The sequence below is a fragment of the Andrena cerasifolii genome, chromosome 10, assembly GCF_050908995.1.
Source record: "Andrena cerasifolii isolate SP2316 chromosome 10, iyAndCera1_principal, whole genome shotgun sequence".
Taxonomy (NCBI): Eukaryota; Metazoa; Arthropoda; class Insecta; order Hymenoptera; family Andrenidae; genus Andrena; species Andrena cerasifolii.
This window is the reverse complement of record NC_135127.1, coordinates 7,481,398-7,499,091: the sequence shown is the minus strand read 5'-3', so window position 1 is coordinate 7,499,091 and position 17,694 is coordinate 7,481,398. Positions and strand designations below refer to the sequence as shown.

The 17,694-nt window shown below is 41.9% G+C and overlaps 2 protein-coding genes across 2 annotated transcripts in view; both read right to left on the bottom strand.

Annotated features, from left to right (window-relative positions):
- Nucleotides 1-673: 673 nt before the first annotated feature.
- LOC143374196 (short transient receptor potential channel 4) lies at nt 674-12,440 on the bottom strand. The gene is given in 12 exon segments (XM_076822131.1): nt 674-933; nt 1,802-1,960; nt 2,034-2,149; nt 2,717-2,968; nt 3,737-4,038; nt 4,718-4,823; nt 4,889-5,180; nt 6,088-6,264; nt 6,338-6,533; nt 7,594-7,931; nt 12,113-12,247; nt 12,405-12,440. Coding segments are annotated over 12 exon segments (2,280 nt in total). The 3' UTR covers nt 674-762.
- Nucleotides 12,441-13,019: 579 nt separating this feature from the next.
- Hh (hedgehog signaling protein) overlaps nt 13,020-17,694 on the bottom strand; it is a 63,965-nt gene continuing 59,290 nt past the window's right edge. The window contains exon 3 of the mRNA XM_076822073.1: nt 13,020-15,878. Coding sequence (XP_076678188.1) covers nt 15,190-15,878 — 689 coding nt within the window. The 3' untranslated portion in view covers nt 13,020-15,189. The remainder of the gene's footprint in view (nt 15,879-17,694) is intronic.

The window sequence follows — 17,694 nt, the reverse complement described above, 5'->3', positions numbered from 1 at the left end:
AGGTTTCTGCTGGCGTCACAATACAGCCAATTCCCTGTGGAAACTGCAATGTTCTGCACATTTGCTCGATACGCAAACCGTGAAAAATTTATAGCCAGTAAAAGCGTACTCTAAACGTATGAGAATTGGACTGAATTTCCAGAAATGCGGGCAAGATTACCACTTTTTACACATCAAACGAAACCAGCTAATTTTCAGCCAATCAAATCATGTCTTTTTTTACTGTCTGGAAACGATTGAATTCTACTGACATTTGGGACACTCTGCAAAAGAATTTCTGAAAAACAGAATATAAAATACTAGCGTATCGAACAAGTTATTAAAATATTCAAAGAGATTGTAACCATTATTTTTGTTCACCAATACTTGATTAAATCATTTTTTGTAGCGATATCTTCTTTTTGCGATAGCCTCAATGATAAAATAAACGATAAATGGATGGCCGAAATTAATAAAAAAAAAATAGTACTTTCAATTAGAAATTTACGAAGTTAAGTATTTCAAAAGACCGACGCTTATTCTTTGATGAAAAATAAGTAAGGATTTATCTTCTATCCGTGTTCGCCATTAGAGAATTCTTTTTCTCATAAAAAGCTACTCTTCTCCGATGTAGATAATTACAATAGCAGCTATTATTTATTTTCTAGAATCGTCCTACATATAAACTTTCGTCGTTCGGTTTACATGGTATTAAAGTATCAGTGATTTCTCGGAAGTCCGTTGAACAAACAATCACGATCAATCTCACGTTCAGATCCGCTGTCATTCAGTGGACAAAGCATCCCTTAAAAGGTTTCTAAGATCTACAATTTCTTTCTTCAGCGCCGCCACTTCGTTCTCATCCGTCTCTTTGTCCTTCTGCCGGAAGTATCTTTGCACTAATTGCGACATCACCATGGAAAACTGGTCGCTCGAATCCGTTTCCAGGGATTTCTGTCAAAATCAGAATCCAACCAGTTACTTCTTTAATGTTACTCCTCTTTCTGCCAATGGAGGCGAAGGGGATGTAACGCGATACTTTCTTTTAGACATACAACGCAGGATGATTATTAAACATACATCAACACTTTGGGGAATGCATTTGCGAGCCGAGAGAGAAAAGATTTATATTTTATATTTACCATTTTTGATACCACATACACTTTTTAATGTGACACTTTGTTACACGTTGAATTTTATTCTCGAAATTATAACGATTTAAAGGGATTGATGGAAGTGTGGAATATTTAATATACCGCCACTATTTTAACCCTTCGTTGACACTCTGGGTGTGAGCCACCCATAAACTGATTTTTGCACACTGTACCTTCTATATCCAGAATCAATACCTCTTTACCAAACCCGACTTACAAACTATTTATTCCTCAAAATATTATATCTGAACAACAACTCTGCAGATTTTTAGCTTGTAATATTAAAATTGGTGAAAGTTACAATTTTATGAAAACTTTCTTCGTGCTATCTCGACATCTGGTAATCTAAACTTTTTTTCACAAAAACTGTGATAAAATTTCAATAAAACATCTATTGGGATACATTCTAGAGACCTTGAAATTGCCCCATGATTTTTTTCAAAGCGATTGGACTCTTTGGATGAGAATGGCAGTCGCTCAAAAATTATTCTGAGTGTGAGCCACCGAGGTATGTCAAAGTTGATCGAGAAAGGAGGTGTGTCAACGAAGGGTTAACACAAATGCGCAGATAGTACGGGTACTATTGTACTGATGCACAATTAATATTATATGCATCTGTATGCATGTTTGCAACACTGCAGATATCGATTTTTTATTCAAGTACTAACGATGTAACAACAATGATTTAGATCCCATTGAACTCGCTTATCTGCCGGCGGTTTCAGCCAAATTTTCAAAAATTCGATCACTGGCTGCAAACCAATGTACGTTGGCCAAAGATTGAATGGCGGCGGAAGCATTGTCGTGAGCATGAAATCGATGTAAGTCTGAAACGTGACGTAAGATCGATCTCACGGTACCGATGATTTCGTCGAAGTGGCTTCTGCTTGAACCACGAACCTGTGTTCGACCGAAAGTCCATTCCACAATCACGTTCTCCGTGACTTTCGTCATCGTGTTCGACATGCACGCGATCAACATGTTAAGGATCACTATCACGCTGATGAACGTGAATCCTGGATAAGGATGATCGCTATTAGTCAAACTTAAAGCACTTATTAATCACCAAAGCTACACGAAGCTGTGAAATTGATCGGCGCAAAAAGAGATAATAAAAAATAATCGAGATTATTAATTAGTTCGAAAATATGGAAGTAAACGATAACGAGGTTCAAAAACTACTTTTAATCAGTCATTCTGAGATTTCGCTATGGAAGATTTATCACGCAACCTGTCATGTGTGCAATCGTATGAAGAATGATTGGTTTGCAAAAATGAATAGCAAAATTATATTGATTAATTTTGAAACCCAGTTCTGTTAAGAAATCTCCCCTCCCTTGCAGCAAATTTTATTAACGTATTGATCACTCCCTACTTTGCACCCTTACTTTATTTACTTAGCTGCTTAGTTTTCAAATGCAATGTTGTAAATGGTAGAAAACACTGTAAAATGTAGAGTCGCAAGTGGCGCGAAATTGATCAAGTTCCCTCGCGCGTGTGTTCAGAAAGCATGTACCGAAGTTCGAGTTACTCGCATTTGTATTCAAGATGCGAAAGGGCGAAAAATTAGGTCGACAGTTTACCAGCGAAGGATATGTAGCCGATCATCTCTGTGAACGTGTGATGATTGATGATAGTCTCGGTCTCCGTTTCCCCCGGTAGATTCTCAATTATCACGTCGGCGCTTTCGACGGGGCTCATGCAGAAGAGGGCCCAGAACAGGGTCCTCAAGGAGGACCCGAAGTCGACGAACGAAGTGACTTGCTGGGTCGGGATCTTGGATTCGTCGTCGATTTGCACCATGTCGGTGTAATACTGGTAAAGTCTGCACGTGCCTGAAACAGATTACAAGAAATTCTGTCAACGAAACCGATGGCAGAAACGCCATACTATGTACAGAAACATTTCCACCTCGAGATGGTTTATTTTAACTTCAAATTTAAATTTTTTTTTATAGACACCAATTGTATTGAACGAGAGATGTAAGGGGTCGTCGTTAAATTGCGTAAGCCTTTTTGGGGGAAGTGGGGGTTGCGAATTTCTTATGTTTTCTTACAAAGAAGGAGGGGGAGGGAGTTAGGTAGCGACATACGTAATATTTTTTAACCTAATTTTCAAGATGAGTAGCTTCAAAAACGATGAAAAAGGTACTGTAAAAAATATTATGCAAGGAAGGGAGAGGAGGGGGATGGAATATAAAATCTTAATAATTCTTATACTTGAGGAAGGAGGGGGTAAGAAGTCGTCAAAATTACCCTTACGTTATTTAAGGACGGCCCCTAAATTAAAGGAAATTTAGTGTCTTTTGTGCATTGTAATACCCACAGCAAGTGAAGGCAATTTAGTGAAAGCAGAGATGGGCAAAATTTTTATTTAAATAAAATTTCGAATAAGGGTATAAAAGTTAAAAAAATTATTTGTCATGTGTTGAATAAAGTTAACTCGGGTTAACGAATGAGTGACAATTTTTTTTTGTATTTCATTCGTTATTCGAAATTTTATTTAAATAAAAATTTTGCTCATCTCTGATAAAAGGACCACGCGATAATTAATACATAAAACGAAGTACTGTTCTGGGAAAATGTATAAGTGGGGATATTTACCAGCGGTGAAGGCAAGCATGATAATGCAGAAAAGGATGACGAATTTCCCAACATCTCTGATCATTTTCGCTAAGGAGATCTGAAGTGGTCCTAGGTGATAATCTAGCTGACAGATATATAGCAATTTTAGAAAGGCCATTATCGTTGCCAGACAAAAGATCCCTTCGCCGATCAGGGTGGGATCGTATCTGTGCCAGTATTTCCTCTCCAGTTCGAGCTGCCCATTTATTCTCACGTCGAGGGCAGCAGTTATCCAATACATGAAGGTCAGAATAAAGAGGAATATCATCGTTAACTCGAACCTGCATCAGTGGAATTCCAATCAGTTCCGTCGAATTAGCAATTCCTTTCTTTTCCTTAGCCTCATCGAAATTCATAGAAATTTAAAACATAACTAATTCCAAGCTGCTGCTTTCTTACAAACTTTTCCTAAATTGAAAACTTCCTTTTATAATAATAGTAGCATTGGCAATGCTTACATAATCCTCAACTCCACAGATCCTTTAAATCGAAACTTATCTAGTTCGCGCGTACTCGATGGATTTACAAGGTTTCTTAACTGCAATACAACTACGACTTACATTTTTATGAAAAGTCACCCCTAATACTTATTTATTTATTTCCTTTTACGAGTAGACCCCATTGCTTACAATATAAAAAAAAACAAACACATCACAACACGAGATTACAAAACACAGAAGCACGAAAAACAAAACAAAAATGAACTGATGCCAACAATATAGCAAAGTCCAGAATGGAATAGGTAACCAAGCAAGTAGAAAGAAACTATCATATCCTACCACAGAGAACTTTAAGCAGTTCAGACCTAAACACATTGATGTCCCGCGCAAAAATTCAACTCCGACGACATTATAAAATTATCCCTAACATTTAAAACACTCGATTATGACATCATCCGATGAGAAAAAATTATTAAGCCAGTTCCGCCAGCAACCACCCCAATAATACTTGAAACCGTACCAGTACCAAGGTGTCGTAAAGAACTTCCTGGCGCCGTGTATTATGCAGAGACGTATTGCCGCCCAGATGTACGAGATCACGTAGATTATCAAAAACCAGACGGACACTGAAGAAGCACCCCGAGGTCAGAAGTCGAAGCGGAAGCGTTCGATTCTTTCCACACGCCGATACATCAGGAAATCGTTTGTATACCGGTGTTTGGCGGGCCCCGGAGCTGCTCGCTCTTGTCCGCGTTCGACTGGAGGAAAACGAACAACAGGAAGACGAGGTAGCTGGCCGTCGACGACAGGAACTTGTTAACCGGCGTCTGCCATAATTTCGACCATTTCGAATTGGGTGCGAAGATAGCGACAAGCAGTATCAGTGGCAGCTCAGCGATACGCCGAAACACGAACAGGCATTTCATCCACGGCTGCTTTATCTTCCACTCGTACCAGCCCTCGATCCATTTCCTCGAGATCAGCTGCAAGTCCCACCACCGTTTTCGGCCTCGATAATGTTTAACGTTTCGAAGAGATTTGAATTTTTAATTTATTCGTCATTCTTAGGTGCGAGGAATAGTGTAATCAGGCTATGCAATCTTTTTCAAATATTTGTCAAGTTTCTGCTAGTAGGTAGCTTCAGAAAGATTCTTATTAGGTACCATTTTTGTTTAATCAGTGGGTGTCCAAATTATTATACTCGTACAAAAAGGTTCGAGATTTTGTAAGTTTAAACGATTTTGTAAGTTTAAGCTTTATCTCTGCGAAAACTGGTCGCAAAAAATATTTAAAAGATACATTTTAACGCTCGAAGTTTCTAGTTTTGGAATCGAGGACTCAATTTTATTTCATCCATTATAATACTGTTTTATCAAGATGAATCGTAGGAAACGAAGTTTCAGAATTTTTTGCCTAGTTTGAAAGTATACACGGGCCAAAAAAAAATTCCCAGTAAATCCAACGCAGAGCTCTTATAGAGCAAACATTTCTCTTCAATTTCGTTTTTTTGATATTGTTGTACAATTTTTATTGACCGAGTCATTCGCGATCAAAGCAAAAAGGGTACTTTTCACTTTGAACACATATAACTTGTGAACTCATGATCGTAGACAATTTTTCACGAGTGTTTTGGAAAGCTAAGAAAGTTTCCTTTCAGGACCTTCAGTTGCCAATTTAAGATTTTCATTTTCAATCGTATTAAATCCATTTTAAAATGATCCCAAAAATTGACGAAAATGTTAGTATAATAATTTGGCCACCCTCTGTAAATGTGTTCAAGTGTTTGATATTTTTTTTGACACGATAGCAAAATGGGGACATGAGATTTCCTGCTGCTTTTGTGTTTCCGAGTGTCTTTCTGTATAGAGCGCGGTAGAATGATAATGGTACCTGTTGCACGTTTGGATGAGCCACGAAAGTCCTCTGCTTGTAATGCACCGCGAAGAGCAGTCGCGGATAAATGAACTTTGAGGAGTGGGCGAACCCTGACGACTGTTTCAAGATCACCTCCACTTCGTGGACTGTTCTGGCGCAGCCGATCAGATCGGTTGCAAACTGCGAGACGCTCTGTGACAAAATAGAAACGAGGACAATGAGTTTCGATTATGAGGTGCGCTGTTTGAGGAAACGCCGGGCTAACCTCGGATAGGTGCTTGTAGTCGTAATAAAATTCTCTGTCGAAGGAGGCGGCCTTGTCGAGCTCGTACGATAAATTGAAAGCTTCCATAATTGGGTCCTCGACGGTCTGGCAAATGTATGCTGGGTTCGATACGGCCTTGTAAGCGAGTAATCGCATTTTCTCCACCGTTAGCAAGTCGGATCTCTCTCTCTCAATTCTGCGCTGTCGAACAGCAACGACGTTAATTGAACGTGCCTTATTAAACTAAACGTTCAGTGAAATTAAGGGAAAACGTAGCGGCACAAAAACGTAGTGTACCTTTCAGAATTGTTTGTGGGTAAACGAAGAAATAAGGAGACAATCTGTCTGAACGCCTTTATTATACACATCTTAAGTAGTTTCAAAATATTTTTTTTATTTTCTTTTTTTCGAAATGACGCTTTGAACACGTTTTTCTTGGAACCACATTCTTCAAACAGGCTTGTAGCATAACTTAAACAAATTTTATTCGATTCACTTGAAATTTTTATGGTGGCCTACCAATTTTACTGTTGTTTGTTGAAAACATTTAATGTTGTGAAGAATTTTTTAGCCGAAAATAGTGCTGGACCTGGTGAATGGAGCTCGAGAGTGAACTTTATGGTCAAATGCTCACCGTTTCTAAGAAAAACAATATTTTACAACATAACTATGTATTTCTATGGAGAATGAAGCTACTGTAAACATTTCAAGTGAATCGAATAAAATTTGTTTGATTTATGCTGCAAGGCAGCTTGAAAAACGTGGTTCCGAGGGAAACGCGTTTAAAGTGCCATTTCGAAAAGAAGAAAATAAAAATATATATTTTGAAACTACTTAAGATGTGTATAATAAAGGCGTTTAAACAGATTTCCGACTTACTTCTTTGTTTACCCACAAACAATTGTCAAAGGTACACTACGTTTTTGTGCTGCTACAGTGGCGATACTTAAGAGTTAAATTCGTGATTAGCAAATATTATATTCACTATTCCTTAATCAAGCAACTATTATTTAAACCTCATGGTTAAAACTTAAATTACGAGTACTTTCGTTTCATCAACTAGATTTGACCAATATTAATATTCTTCAATCAAGTGGAACTTACAACTACAGTAGTTCGTTTCTGAGAAACACTCCTGAATACAACTATTAAATTTGTTGCGTATTGTCCGGAGCCTTTGGGTGCGATTTTTGTTACCTTATTGCTTTTTAGTGGCAGAAACCTAGTTGCATATTTGAGATCAAGGATATTCGTACTTGCACACGTCCTCGCAGTTGCAGCTGGGTGGATGCGGCTTCGAGATTGCGTGTTGCCGTTTTCGCAGGAAATTGATCATCTCGAAGTGACCATGTTGCGCGGCCACCAGAAGAGGCGTCGTGTCGTCCAGGAAGTCGGCGCTCTGCGTCACGCCAGCGTACTCGAGGCCCGATGCCAGCTCGTTCAATTTGTTTAAGATAATAGTGGCGATCTCCATTTCGTTTTCCCGGATGGCGTGGAGGTGTGTGTCGCCAGGATCGATGTCGGGATGGGACAGCAGATAGCTCACCAGTGACGTATTTCTGTCGCGAACTGCGATGTGCAGCGCCGTCACACCCTGAACAGAACGGCACCTTATTGCGTTTCTCCTGGGAATGAGAGGCTGACAAATGGGCGACGATACAGTGGAATAATAAAGAAGGGACTGTTATGTTTGTTTTGTTTAAAGGCGGCTTCGTAGTAGTGAACCGAAATTGCCAGGACGCAAGCACTAGGGTCGAATAACAGAGATGGCTGAAACTGAAAATATGTTTTCAAGAAATAGTAAAGAAGCGTTCTTGATATCCACAAACTTTCCTAATCCTTCGAGATTCACTGCCCTTTCACTGAAGCATTAAAAAAATCCACTCCACTTTGAGAAGGGACAGCTTTGAAAACTTGTGAACGATGAGTTCCTTAAAGGGATCTTTCGATCACCGTGTTTTTCCTTTCATCTGGAAGGAAGGGGTATTGCAACCTTTTAGTGATGTGATTAAGTTACTAAATAAGGAACTTTTTTTTATTGATAAGATGAATACATATTTATATTATATTAGAGTTATATTAATTATATTTTATCCATTTGTTTGTTAAATTTATATTCAGTGCAGATTGGAGTTTTATATTTATTAAGAGTTTTAAGAATGGGGGTTTATCCTGTAATAATTGGGGGTGAGCTCCAAATTCTAATCATTCAATATTGGGAGCAATTCGTTCAATTGCGCAATCTGTTTCTTCCGAAGTAACTTTATTTTAAATAATATTTTCTGTAATTTTATTAACTGAGAGATATTCATTATTAGAATTATATAAATTTCAGTATCCTATTCTGCCATTTAATATTCAATTTTCCCCCATGCTTCTTTGTTGTAACACATCAACAATAATTTCTCAAATTATCGTCGAGCACCCATCGGCAGAGATGCTCTCAGCGCTAAGCAAAAAATCTACCATCCACGATTCTTCCAATTTCCACAGAAGGTAACGTTTCTCGTTTCCATTCGATTGCACATAAATCCCCTACGAACTTCCGCGCGCCTCAAAACGCCTCGGGGGGCTCCATCAAAGCTTTCCACGATCGCGTGGAATTCCTCCGGTGACCAGCCCTCGCGGCGCTTCCCTGTCCCACGTGAAATCGACTTTCGAACTTCCATCCTGCCTCCCTTCCTTCTTTTCGGCCGTGTCCCTTTTTGTACGAAGAATGGGACGACGACGTTTGTCGCCCCATCTGCGGCCTCTGCGTTTACACAGGCGGAACCCCCCACAATGGGCAGACTCCATTGTTGCCGTCGGCACCGGTCACAATATTCCGTGATATCCTGGCTTTTCGACGGGGCCCTATGGGGGGACCTACCGGTAACCACACGCACCGCCACAATGCCACCTTGTGATATATGCTCGTTGAAGGGCCCCCACCTTTCACGACAGCCAGCTGTCCAGCACGAGGCCCGTGTCGCGCCATCGAGCAATTTTTGAGGACGAGTCAAATAAACGTCGTTCGAAACAATCGGTGCATCACTTTCGCTAGAAGAATTTTTGGGGTTGATCGAGCGCCAGGGGTTGCATAAATACCATGTACGTAGACAGTTTGTGGGGGGATGTACCACGTATGAGGCAAACTAGATGCCAATTCAAATCTTTGGTCCCAAAACTGGAGCTTACGTGGGCCCTCGCGACTCCATGCAGTTCTAGATTACTAGAAACTCTTCTCTTCTTTTCGATTTTACTGTAGCATGTTAAAAATCAGGAGAATAGAGGATGCAGACGTTGTTACTGCTAATAGGGTTCTGGTTAACGTATCTGTAGCTGCAGACGACAATTGGGCCTAGTTATGCAGAAAGCTACCAACCCTCAAAATGACACAAAAATAGTTAAGCGAGGGTAAGGGTCCCATAACTTTGTGATCTTTATTTTGCAAAAAATTACCAACCCATAGACCAACTCCTACAACTATTAAAACTACTGAGCCATAGTTCCATTTTAGGCTTAACCCTTCCTGGTCACACTGGGTCCAGTGGACCTGCTTTTTAACTTTGGAGCTTGATACTAAGTTCCTGGCTTTGAAATGGTATTGACCTGACATTTTACGGAAATTTGAGGTTTCTCTTCCGGTAGAGACCGTCAGTCTTTGAATCAGAAAGTTTGTTGATGAGTGGCAGTCGTTACAAAAGCATCGGTTTTAAGCGTGGGTCCATCGGACCCTATGAGTGACCAACGCGTAAATTTTATCGAAAAAATGAAATTTTTTTTCAACTATAATTCGAGAAATTGTTCCACGATCTTCATGCCGCGCCATATTACGCGAAGAAGACTCATGTACTCTCAAGTCCCCGAGCGAGTGCCCCGAAAGCTTCGATTTATATTCCAAACTAAAACAAAGTCCGAGTGGCCGTCGATCGAGTTTATAAAAATCCTCATTCCTCCAGGCGCCCGGAGGACCCGTCTCATTGTTCTAATAACCGAGGGAGGGTATGGAGATTCTCTGGATGAATCCCGATATCTCATGGATATTGGGTCGCCTCCGAAAACGAGAGCAAACGCGAGAGGTGGAGAGAGCCGCGGGCAGGACGGTGGCAAGGGGATTCCCGGATGGAATTTACAGCGGGACGAGTCATTTGAATAATTTTTATCGGTCCTCGGCTGAAACCATTGTCTTGTAAAGGACGGCCTGAAATATGGCCGTAGATACACGGAGGCAGCCAGCTTCTTTCATCCCGTTTCTATCGCGCTCCCTGCCTTTCCTTCTTCCTCCTGCCCTCCTCTTCCTCCCCATATCCACCGTTTCTTCTTCCCTTCTCTTCCACGGCCGCCCCCTTCTCCTCCCCGGCTCCCTCTCTCTCTCTCGCTCTTCGGGCCCCCGCGATCTCCGGCCCGACTCGAGGCGGCCTCTGCCACAAAGCGAAACGAGGGTTGGGCGTTTTGGGAACCCTGAAGAGAGGAGGATGACACGACCAGCACGAGCCTGGAGGAGGGGGTAACATTCCACGGGGGGTACGTGTACCACGACGGGGTGAAGATCTGAGATAACGAGGCCTCGTCTTGCGTCTTTCGCTTTCCTCTTCCGATTCGACCATGTCCTCCACTCCCTGGGCCCCGGGGCACTCTTCCTCTTCGTCCTCCGCGTCCTCCTCCGGGCGTCTAACGCGCGACCGGACGGCGTTGCTCTTTGAACCCGAGACGCGGGGACAGAGCCCCGTGTAAATCATCGGTCGGAAATGATCCCCCGGGAAAGGGGTTGACAGAGTCGGTGATCGCGGCGCGGGAAAAGAGAGAAAAACCGGGCCCTTTACCTGCGCCTTCTGGTGAATCGAACGGCCAACACCACTTACGGTTATGTTGCGGGAAACCGGCGATGGGAGATAAAGCCCCGGGCATCTTTACGAGCCGCCTGTCGCGGGCACTTTGTGTCTGCGGATGCTTTTGGTCCAGACCGGGGAGACGGTTAATTAATAATCGTTTGTGCAACTGTTTTGACGGATGGGGACTGTTGTAGTGATAGCTGTATACATAGGAGATTTCGAGTGATCGACAGCGACGATCTAGATGACTTTGTTGGTAGCGAGATGTGCTGCTTGAATACAGATATCGTTGATTGGGGATTGCAATTTCGGTAAATCGGTTTCCCGGTAAATCCGCGAGAAATACCCTCAAATTTTTATCGGTAATTCGCCAAATTTTTACCGGTAATTTGATCAATTACGTATAGCAATATAGCGCATATATGCGTTCATTAATTCCGTAGACATTTTCTATGTTATTAAAAAAAACTTCAATGACTAATTAAGAAGAAAACCGAAGTATCTCATGAAGAATTTTCAAGTAGAAAAATTAGGGAGAAAATATATACAAATGGCATATGATTTCTTAATGACTTCCCTACCAACAAGTGTAGAATCTGAGAGCGCTTTATTTACTGGATTATTTTTAATTGAAAATTTTACCGAATTACCGGTAATTGAAAAAGTCGGTAAATTTGCAATCCCTATCGTTGATCGAATGATTTTTAAAATTCTTTTTAACATGTTTCATGTCATCATTTAAGGGGAAACACCCATTTTTTTTCTGACCATCGGTTTCCTCTTTTTTGTGTAGGAAAGAGGTGTCTCAATTCAGTGTCGAAATGGAAGCAGAAGAGAAAAAGCTGATTCTACAATAATTGAATATCACAATCTGCTTTTCTCATTACTGTTTACAGTCCCACTAAGGATCTGAATTTCCACCGTGACGCGGAACGTGTTAAATTGAATTGTCATGGCTCACTTGATAGTTGACGGCATTGACGTTGAAGTCTGGGTTGGCGTCTAAGAACTGCTTCACATCCGAGACGCTCCCAGCGGTGACCAGCTCGAAGAAAGCCTTCTCCAGGTCTTGCAGATATGAAATTATCACGCTGGGCTGAAACAGCGCAGACTGGTTAGTGGGATAATAATTCACTGATTTGATACTCCTCAAGCTTTACACGAAATAATTAAAGTAATGCAATTTCCGATGACTTCTCATTGACAACGGGATGGTCCGTAACCTTCGTGAATCGTTACTCAGAAATGCTCACCCTTTTCTCGGTATCCACGTCCCCGTAATCCTCCATTCTGAGCACGCACCTGGCTTAATTACTTCGCTGCCTTTCGCGAGAATGATTGCAGCTCGTCTGCATGAAATAAATTGACAGAGGGTCGATCGGTGCTGTGAAAGTTTCGCAAAGGTCGAAGGAACAAAGGAGCGTCGGAAGGTGTGAATTTCAGCACGATCCTTTTTCTTTTCGCTGCAACCGATAAGGTGAAGTTTGAAGATAGAGATGGTACTCATTGAGTTTTACAAATTATACTTGTTCATTATTCGAAGACGTCAGATATTTTTTTTATATAATTTAACGATTCTACATCTTCCACGTTCTCGTGAAAATTTGATTAATTAATTTAGAATTTTCTGGGTGGAAGTTCGAATAACTTTCGATAGACTGTATCTAGAATACTATATTGAAATGAATAAGGGACTAACTACTGTATATATTAATTCCGATTCGATGTTTCATCAGTTTTAATTTAAATACATTTTTATACACCAATGCAATTTATTATCGGTAATTCCTTCGTTGTTTATAAAATATATAATGAAATCATTAAAGAAATTAATTAAAGTAAAAAGGGTATCAGTCATAAGCCACCGGTTTCTGCTCAATTTAATGATTTAATTCAATCTATCGATGGTATATATATATACATAATTTATAATTTGTTTCTGCGCTACGTACAAATAATAATAATATTAATAATATAATAAAATATAATATAATAATATTATTAATAATTACTATAATATAATAATATATAATATATATATAAATTTCTGGGGACAACTTAGGCGTGAATGTAGCAACCGTTCTAGCGTGGAATAATTAATCTCGTCCAGATGGATTTCAATGATCCTCGATCGAAATGCGATCAGGACGCTAGGATTACTATACAACGTGGGGGAGAAACTCGATATTTTATCCTGCGAATAGCTTTAAATGCAGCAATCGATACGGATTGAGTTAAAACGAGCCGAGAAAACGCAACATTATCTATAGCACGATTCCATGGAAGGGAAGTATGACCATAATGATAAAATATATAGGGGGCTATGTACAATAATTATTTTCGCTTCTTTCAAGCGTCCTTAATCTATTCTTTTCTCCTAGATCGCTTAAGAGCAAGTGACAGGGACGAAACGCTCTCTTCATTTTCGAATCTGTTACCTTAAGGGGATGAAAGCGGAAAGGGGAAGCTTAACCTGGCAAGAGCTGTCAGGATGCAAGGGGTTCGTTTCTATAAATTAATAATTTCTAAAGAAAACGCGAGGGGTTAATGCAGCGCTGGAAGCTCGATGACTTCGAGACATCGAAGGGGCGAGAAGCGATTAGAAGGGGCAAGTACGTTGCAGCGAACACGGATGTGTCTTTCATCTGTGTTATAATAATTTCTTGGAATATAAACAAAGTATTGCAAGAATTCGAGGTGGATTAAAAATATATATATGGCTGCGTTTTACCGAGTATTTTATCAAATCAGCTGGTCGTTTTGTCTTCTTGGTGACAATATAAAATTTATATCAGGATAGCGTTGCCAAAGATTTCTAAAAAGTGTAAAACGCACAGTAAACTTTCGCTTCGATATTTTACGAAATATTTAAAACGCTTAAAAAATCAGAAATGTTCACCTATTTTGTGGGAACAATAAAACACTGTTAAAACCATGCTCTGACTTACTTTGCACGTTACATAAATCGAAATACCAATCGTGCTGTTGAATATTTCATAAAATGTACAGACAGTGTAAATGGAAATAGATTAACAAACTATTTATAAAATCAGAAATGTTTCTCCAGCTGTCCAACGGAATAAATAAAACACTCGTCAACCGTCACAAATATACATGCTAATTCGCCGAGTGCTTGTTGCGAAATATTCAGGAAGCGAGTAATCAGAGACATTTAGCAAGCATATTGTGAAGGGCATTAAACCAGTCGTTACCAGCATTTCGCCGAATAAAAATGGACACGCCACAAGCGCGTCGAAATGCATTCAGCAAGCATTCTGCGTCGAGCAGAAATTGTATAATCAGAAACACTGTGCCCAAGCATTTCGCAAACACGAAGCCTCGCAATTGAATTCCAGACGAATCTCCGCGTGGGCGACTCCCATTCCCATCGGTTTATCAATTCGTTCTACCTAATTTATCGATTTTTACATCGTTCGTCGCGTTTGACCGGGCTTCGCAGCAGATCCACCGCGGAACGCGCGCGTCCCCTCGATGAACAAGGAAGGGGGGAGACATCTTTATATTATATATACTCGTATGGTACACGCGCTACAATTGTCAAAGAGGAAAGAGCTTCCGATCCTCCCCCTGAAGCTTCGTTTCCTCGTCCTACAAGTCTAATATACTACACGTCACTCGGTGAACGGAGGTGGGTCACTGGCCAACGAACTTCGAGTCTCTTCAGCGTTCGTGTTTCGTCTTCAACGTCATCCACGCATCGAGTACGTTCTTCGAACAATAAAAAAGGGGTGAAGTAAAAAAGGAATATGTACCACGAGGAAGACACTGTCTCCCTCCAACTAGATACAATTTCTCGGGCTAATCGTCGCAACAGGAGCCACGGGGCACGCGCTAGCGTGAAGCGTCCAAGATCGCTCTGGTGCCCACCAGCACGCGTCCCTGTACACGTTCGTCCTCCGCGGACGCTCGAAATCCTTGGTTCCTCGAGGCGTCCGCGCAACGAGGCTGACATTCCTCGGACGCGTTCCCCGCGACTAAGTAAGTCTCAGGTCCTCCTTGATCAACCGTGGGAGGTCTTCACTGATAGAGCATACTCGTGGGAGTGACGTACGAGGACACCCAGTACAGGAAGGACGCGTACCAGAGGATGCCGTCCTTCACCGAGGATGCCGCCTCTTCTTGCCTGACGTCCAGCTGCCTCGTGTCCTCGACGCCCGGGCTCCTCGAGAACAGGGACTTCAGGTTGCTCCAGAGTCTGTACGGGAGGAAGGCGAGGTGGGCCATCTGTTGGTCGTCGATGAACGCGTAGCAGGACGCGACCACGTCGTCCACCAGGAGCGTGCCCTCTGTTGTCAGCGGCGCGTAGATGCCCTCCTCCAGGACCAGCCGAGTGCCGACCACCTTGTCCCATCGCAGGCGGTGCTCCACCTCGTTCTCGTCCGCCGGGTCCCTCACGAGGATCTTGTCACCTGGCTGAACCCTGCCGGCGAAAGTCGACGACGTGCCTTCCACGGGGACCAGGTGGGCTGGCGTTAGCGTCAACACGCGGCCGGACTCTGTCGTCAGCTGCACGAACTGCCTCCTCTCCTTCAAGGAGCGGTCCAGGAACGCGATCACCTCGCTGTAGACCACCTCGCCGCGAGAGTCCAGGGCGGCGATCCGCTCGCCAAGCTGCACCTGGTCCAGCCTCTTAGTGGTGCCCTGCTCCGTTCGCACCAGGCTCCTGCCTGGGAAACAGCCCCCTGATTTGCCTGCGGACGAGGATTCTAAAAGCAGAACATTTTTGGGCTTGTTAGTACGGAGGCTTTTAAAACTTGGGCAATTCATTTTGGGTGGGGTTGTAGCACGTTTCTTTTGTGTTTTTATAGCATCTGTGGGTGCGTAGATACTTGGGGAAGTGGATTGATGATTGAGTGAAGTATTTAAGAAGTGCTGAGTTGTTTCTAAGCTTCTGTTTTGAAATTCTGTACAGTTACTTGGATGATGGGGGTTGTTTATCAGATATCTTTCAAAATATCTAATTCTTGAATGTGAACAGTCACTACTGAGTACTCAACATCGTGCAATAAAAGTTCTTTATAAAGTTGAGCCGTTTCGTGTGAATAGAATCCGCGGAACATTGGAATCTGGTCTCGCCTGTGGCTACAGCCTCTGAAGTTGAAGGAAACGATCGATTCGATCGCGTAATCGGATCCGTTAGTCTCGCGCCACTAGCCACACGAATCACTGACCTATCAGGCAGCGAAGCAGTGGAACGAAAAAATCACTAGGCAAAACCACGAAGAACTCCTGACAATCGGGCCTGCGAGATTGGTGTCGACACAATGGGCTCCCTCGTTCGCAACTTCTCCGCGATTTCCCTAGGGAACTTGTACACGCGGCGGGTAAGATTAACCGAGTGTCATTTGAATCTAAATTTCGTCGCGCCATCCTATCCGACACACTCGCTACTGAGTGTCTCTTCGTGTGGAATCTGCTTACTTACAGGATCGTGAAACTCTACGGGAGTAAAGAGAGATAAATCAGTGTCGCCAGCACGGGAGGTTTCACAGACGATAGCCATCCCTTCCATAAGTAATTCTAATTCAAACAAAATTACTCGCGATGCGTTCGTACCCATCACTACTTTCACTAAACAATGCCCAAGTTGAATCATACGATTCATTGATCATTAAAATGGGTGCAGAAGTAGTTTCTGTCGCCAGGACAATTGGTGGAAGGTGTTCAAAGTCGAATTTCACTTCGATCCTAGGATAAATGCCACGATTGTTCGGAAGCTGTGGCCGCAGCCTCTTCCACAACGGCAACCAGAGGATCGATCAAGGGGATCGAGGATCGAGCAGGCGTCGAAATCGTGATCTCCTCTCCTCTTGTCACCGAATATCGGTCATTCGGCTCGTATCGATTTCGCGGCGATCGTTACCCCGAAGACTAATTCGAGCTGACAGGTGCGGCTAGATTTATCGGCATTTATTTTGAAACCCGAGCCACGATCAAGCAACAAAACCACCCCCATCACTGGCGTAAAGCATTTTTTCCACGCTTTTTTCGACCCCTCCAGTCTTGTTTGCCAAGTGGCTGAGGAAACTCGAGGAGAACGTAATACATTAACCATAAACGATTTTCGCGTTATTAAAACCTCAGCGACCGTCTGTTGAATTATAATTCTTCGTATGATATGAATTATTACAGGTATGTGTGTCTAACTAATTCGAGTTAAAGAATTTTTTTATAATACGCGAACCTCTATTTACTGAAATAAAATAGTGAATATTATTTTTGCAAGTCAATATTAGAAAAGTATTTTCTCTGAGAATAAAGTAAATTTACTACATAACTCATAGTCGAGAGAATGGGGAAAAATAACGCTGTTTAATCTATTTAACGTATCCTAAATTTCTAACTTTGAATTTCGAACGATACTTTTCTTTTTTGAAACCACCGCGCTAAATCATCGCTGTGCATTATTCTCTGTTATCCTCAACGGATAGGTACCCGTAAATCTGTGCAATATTTCACTGGACGTTCACGGAACAACTTCGAACAAGCTCGATCATTCTCTGCAATACCCTGAAGATCTAT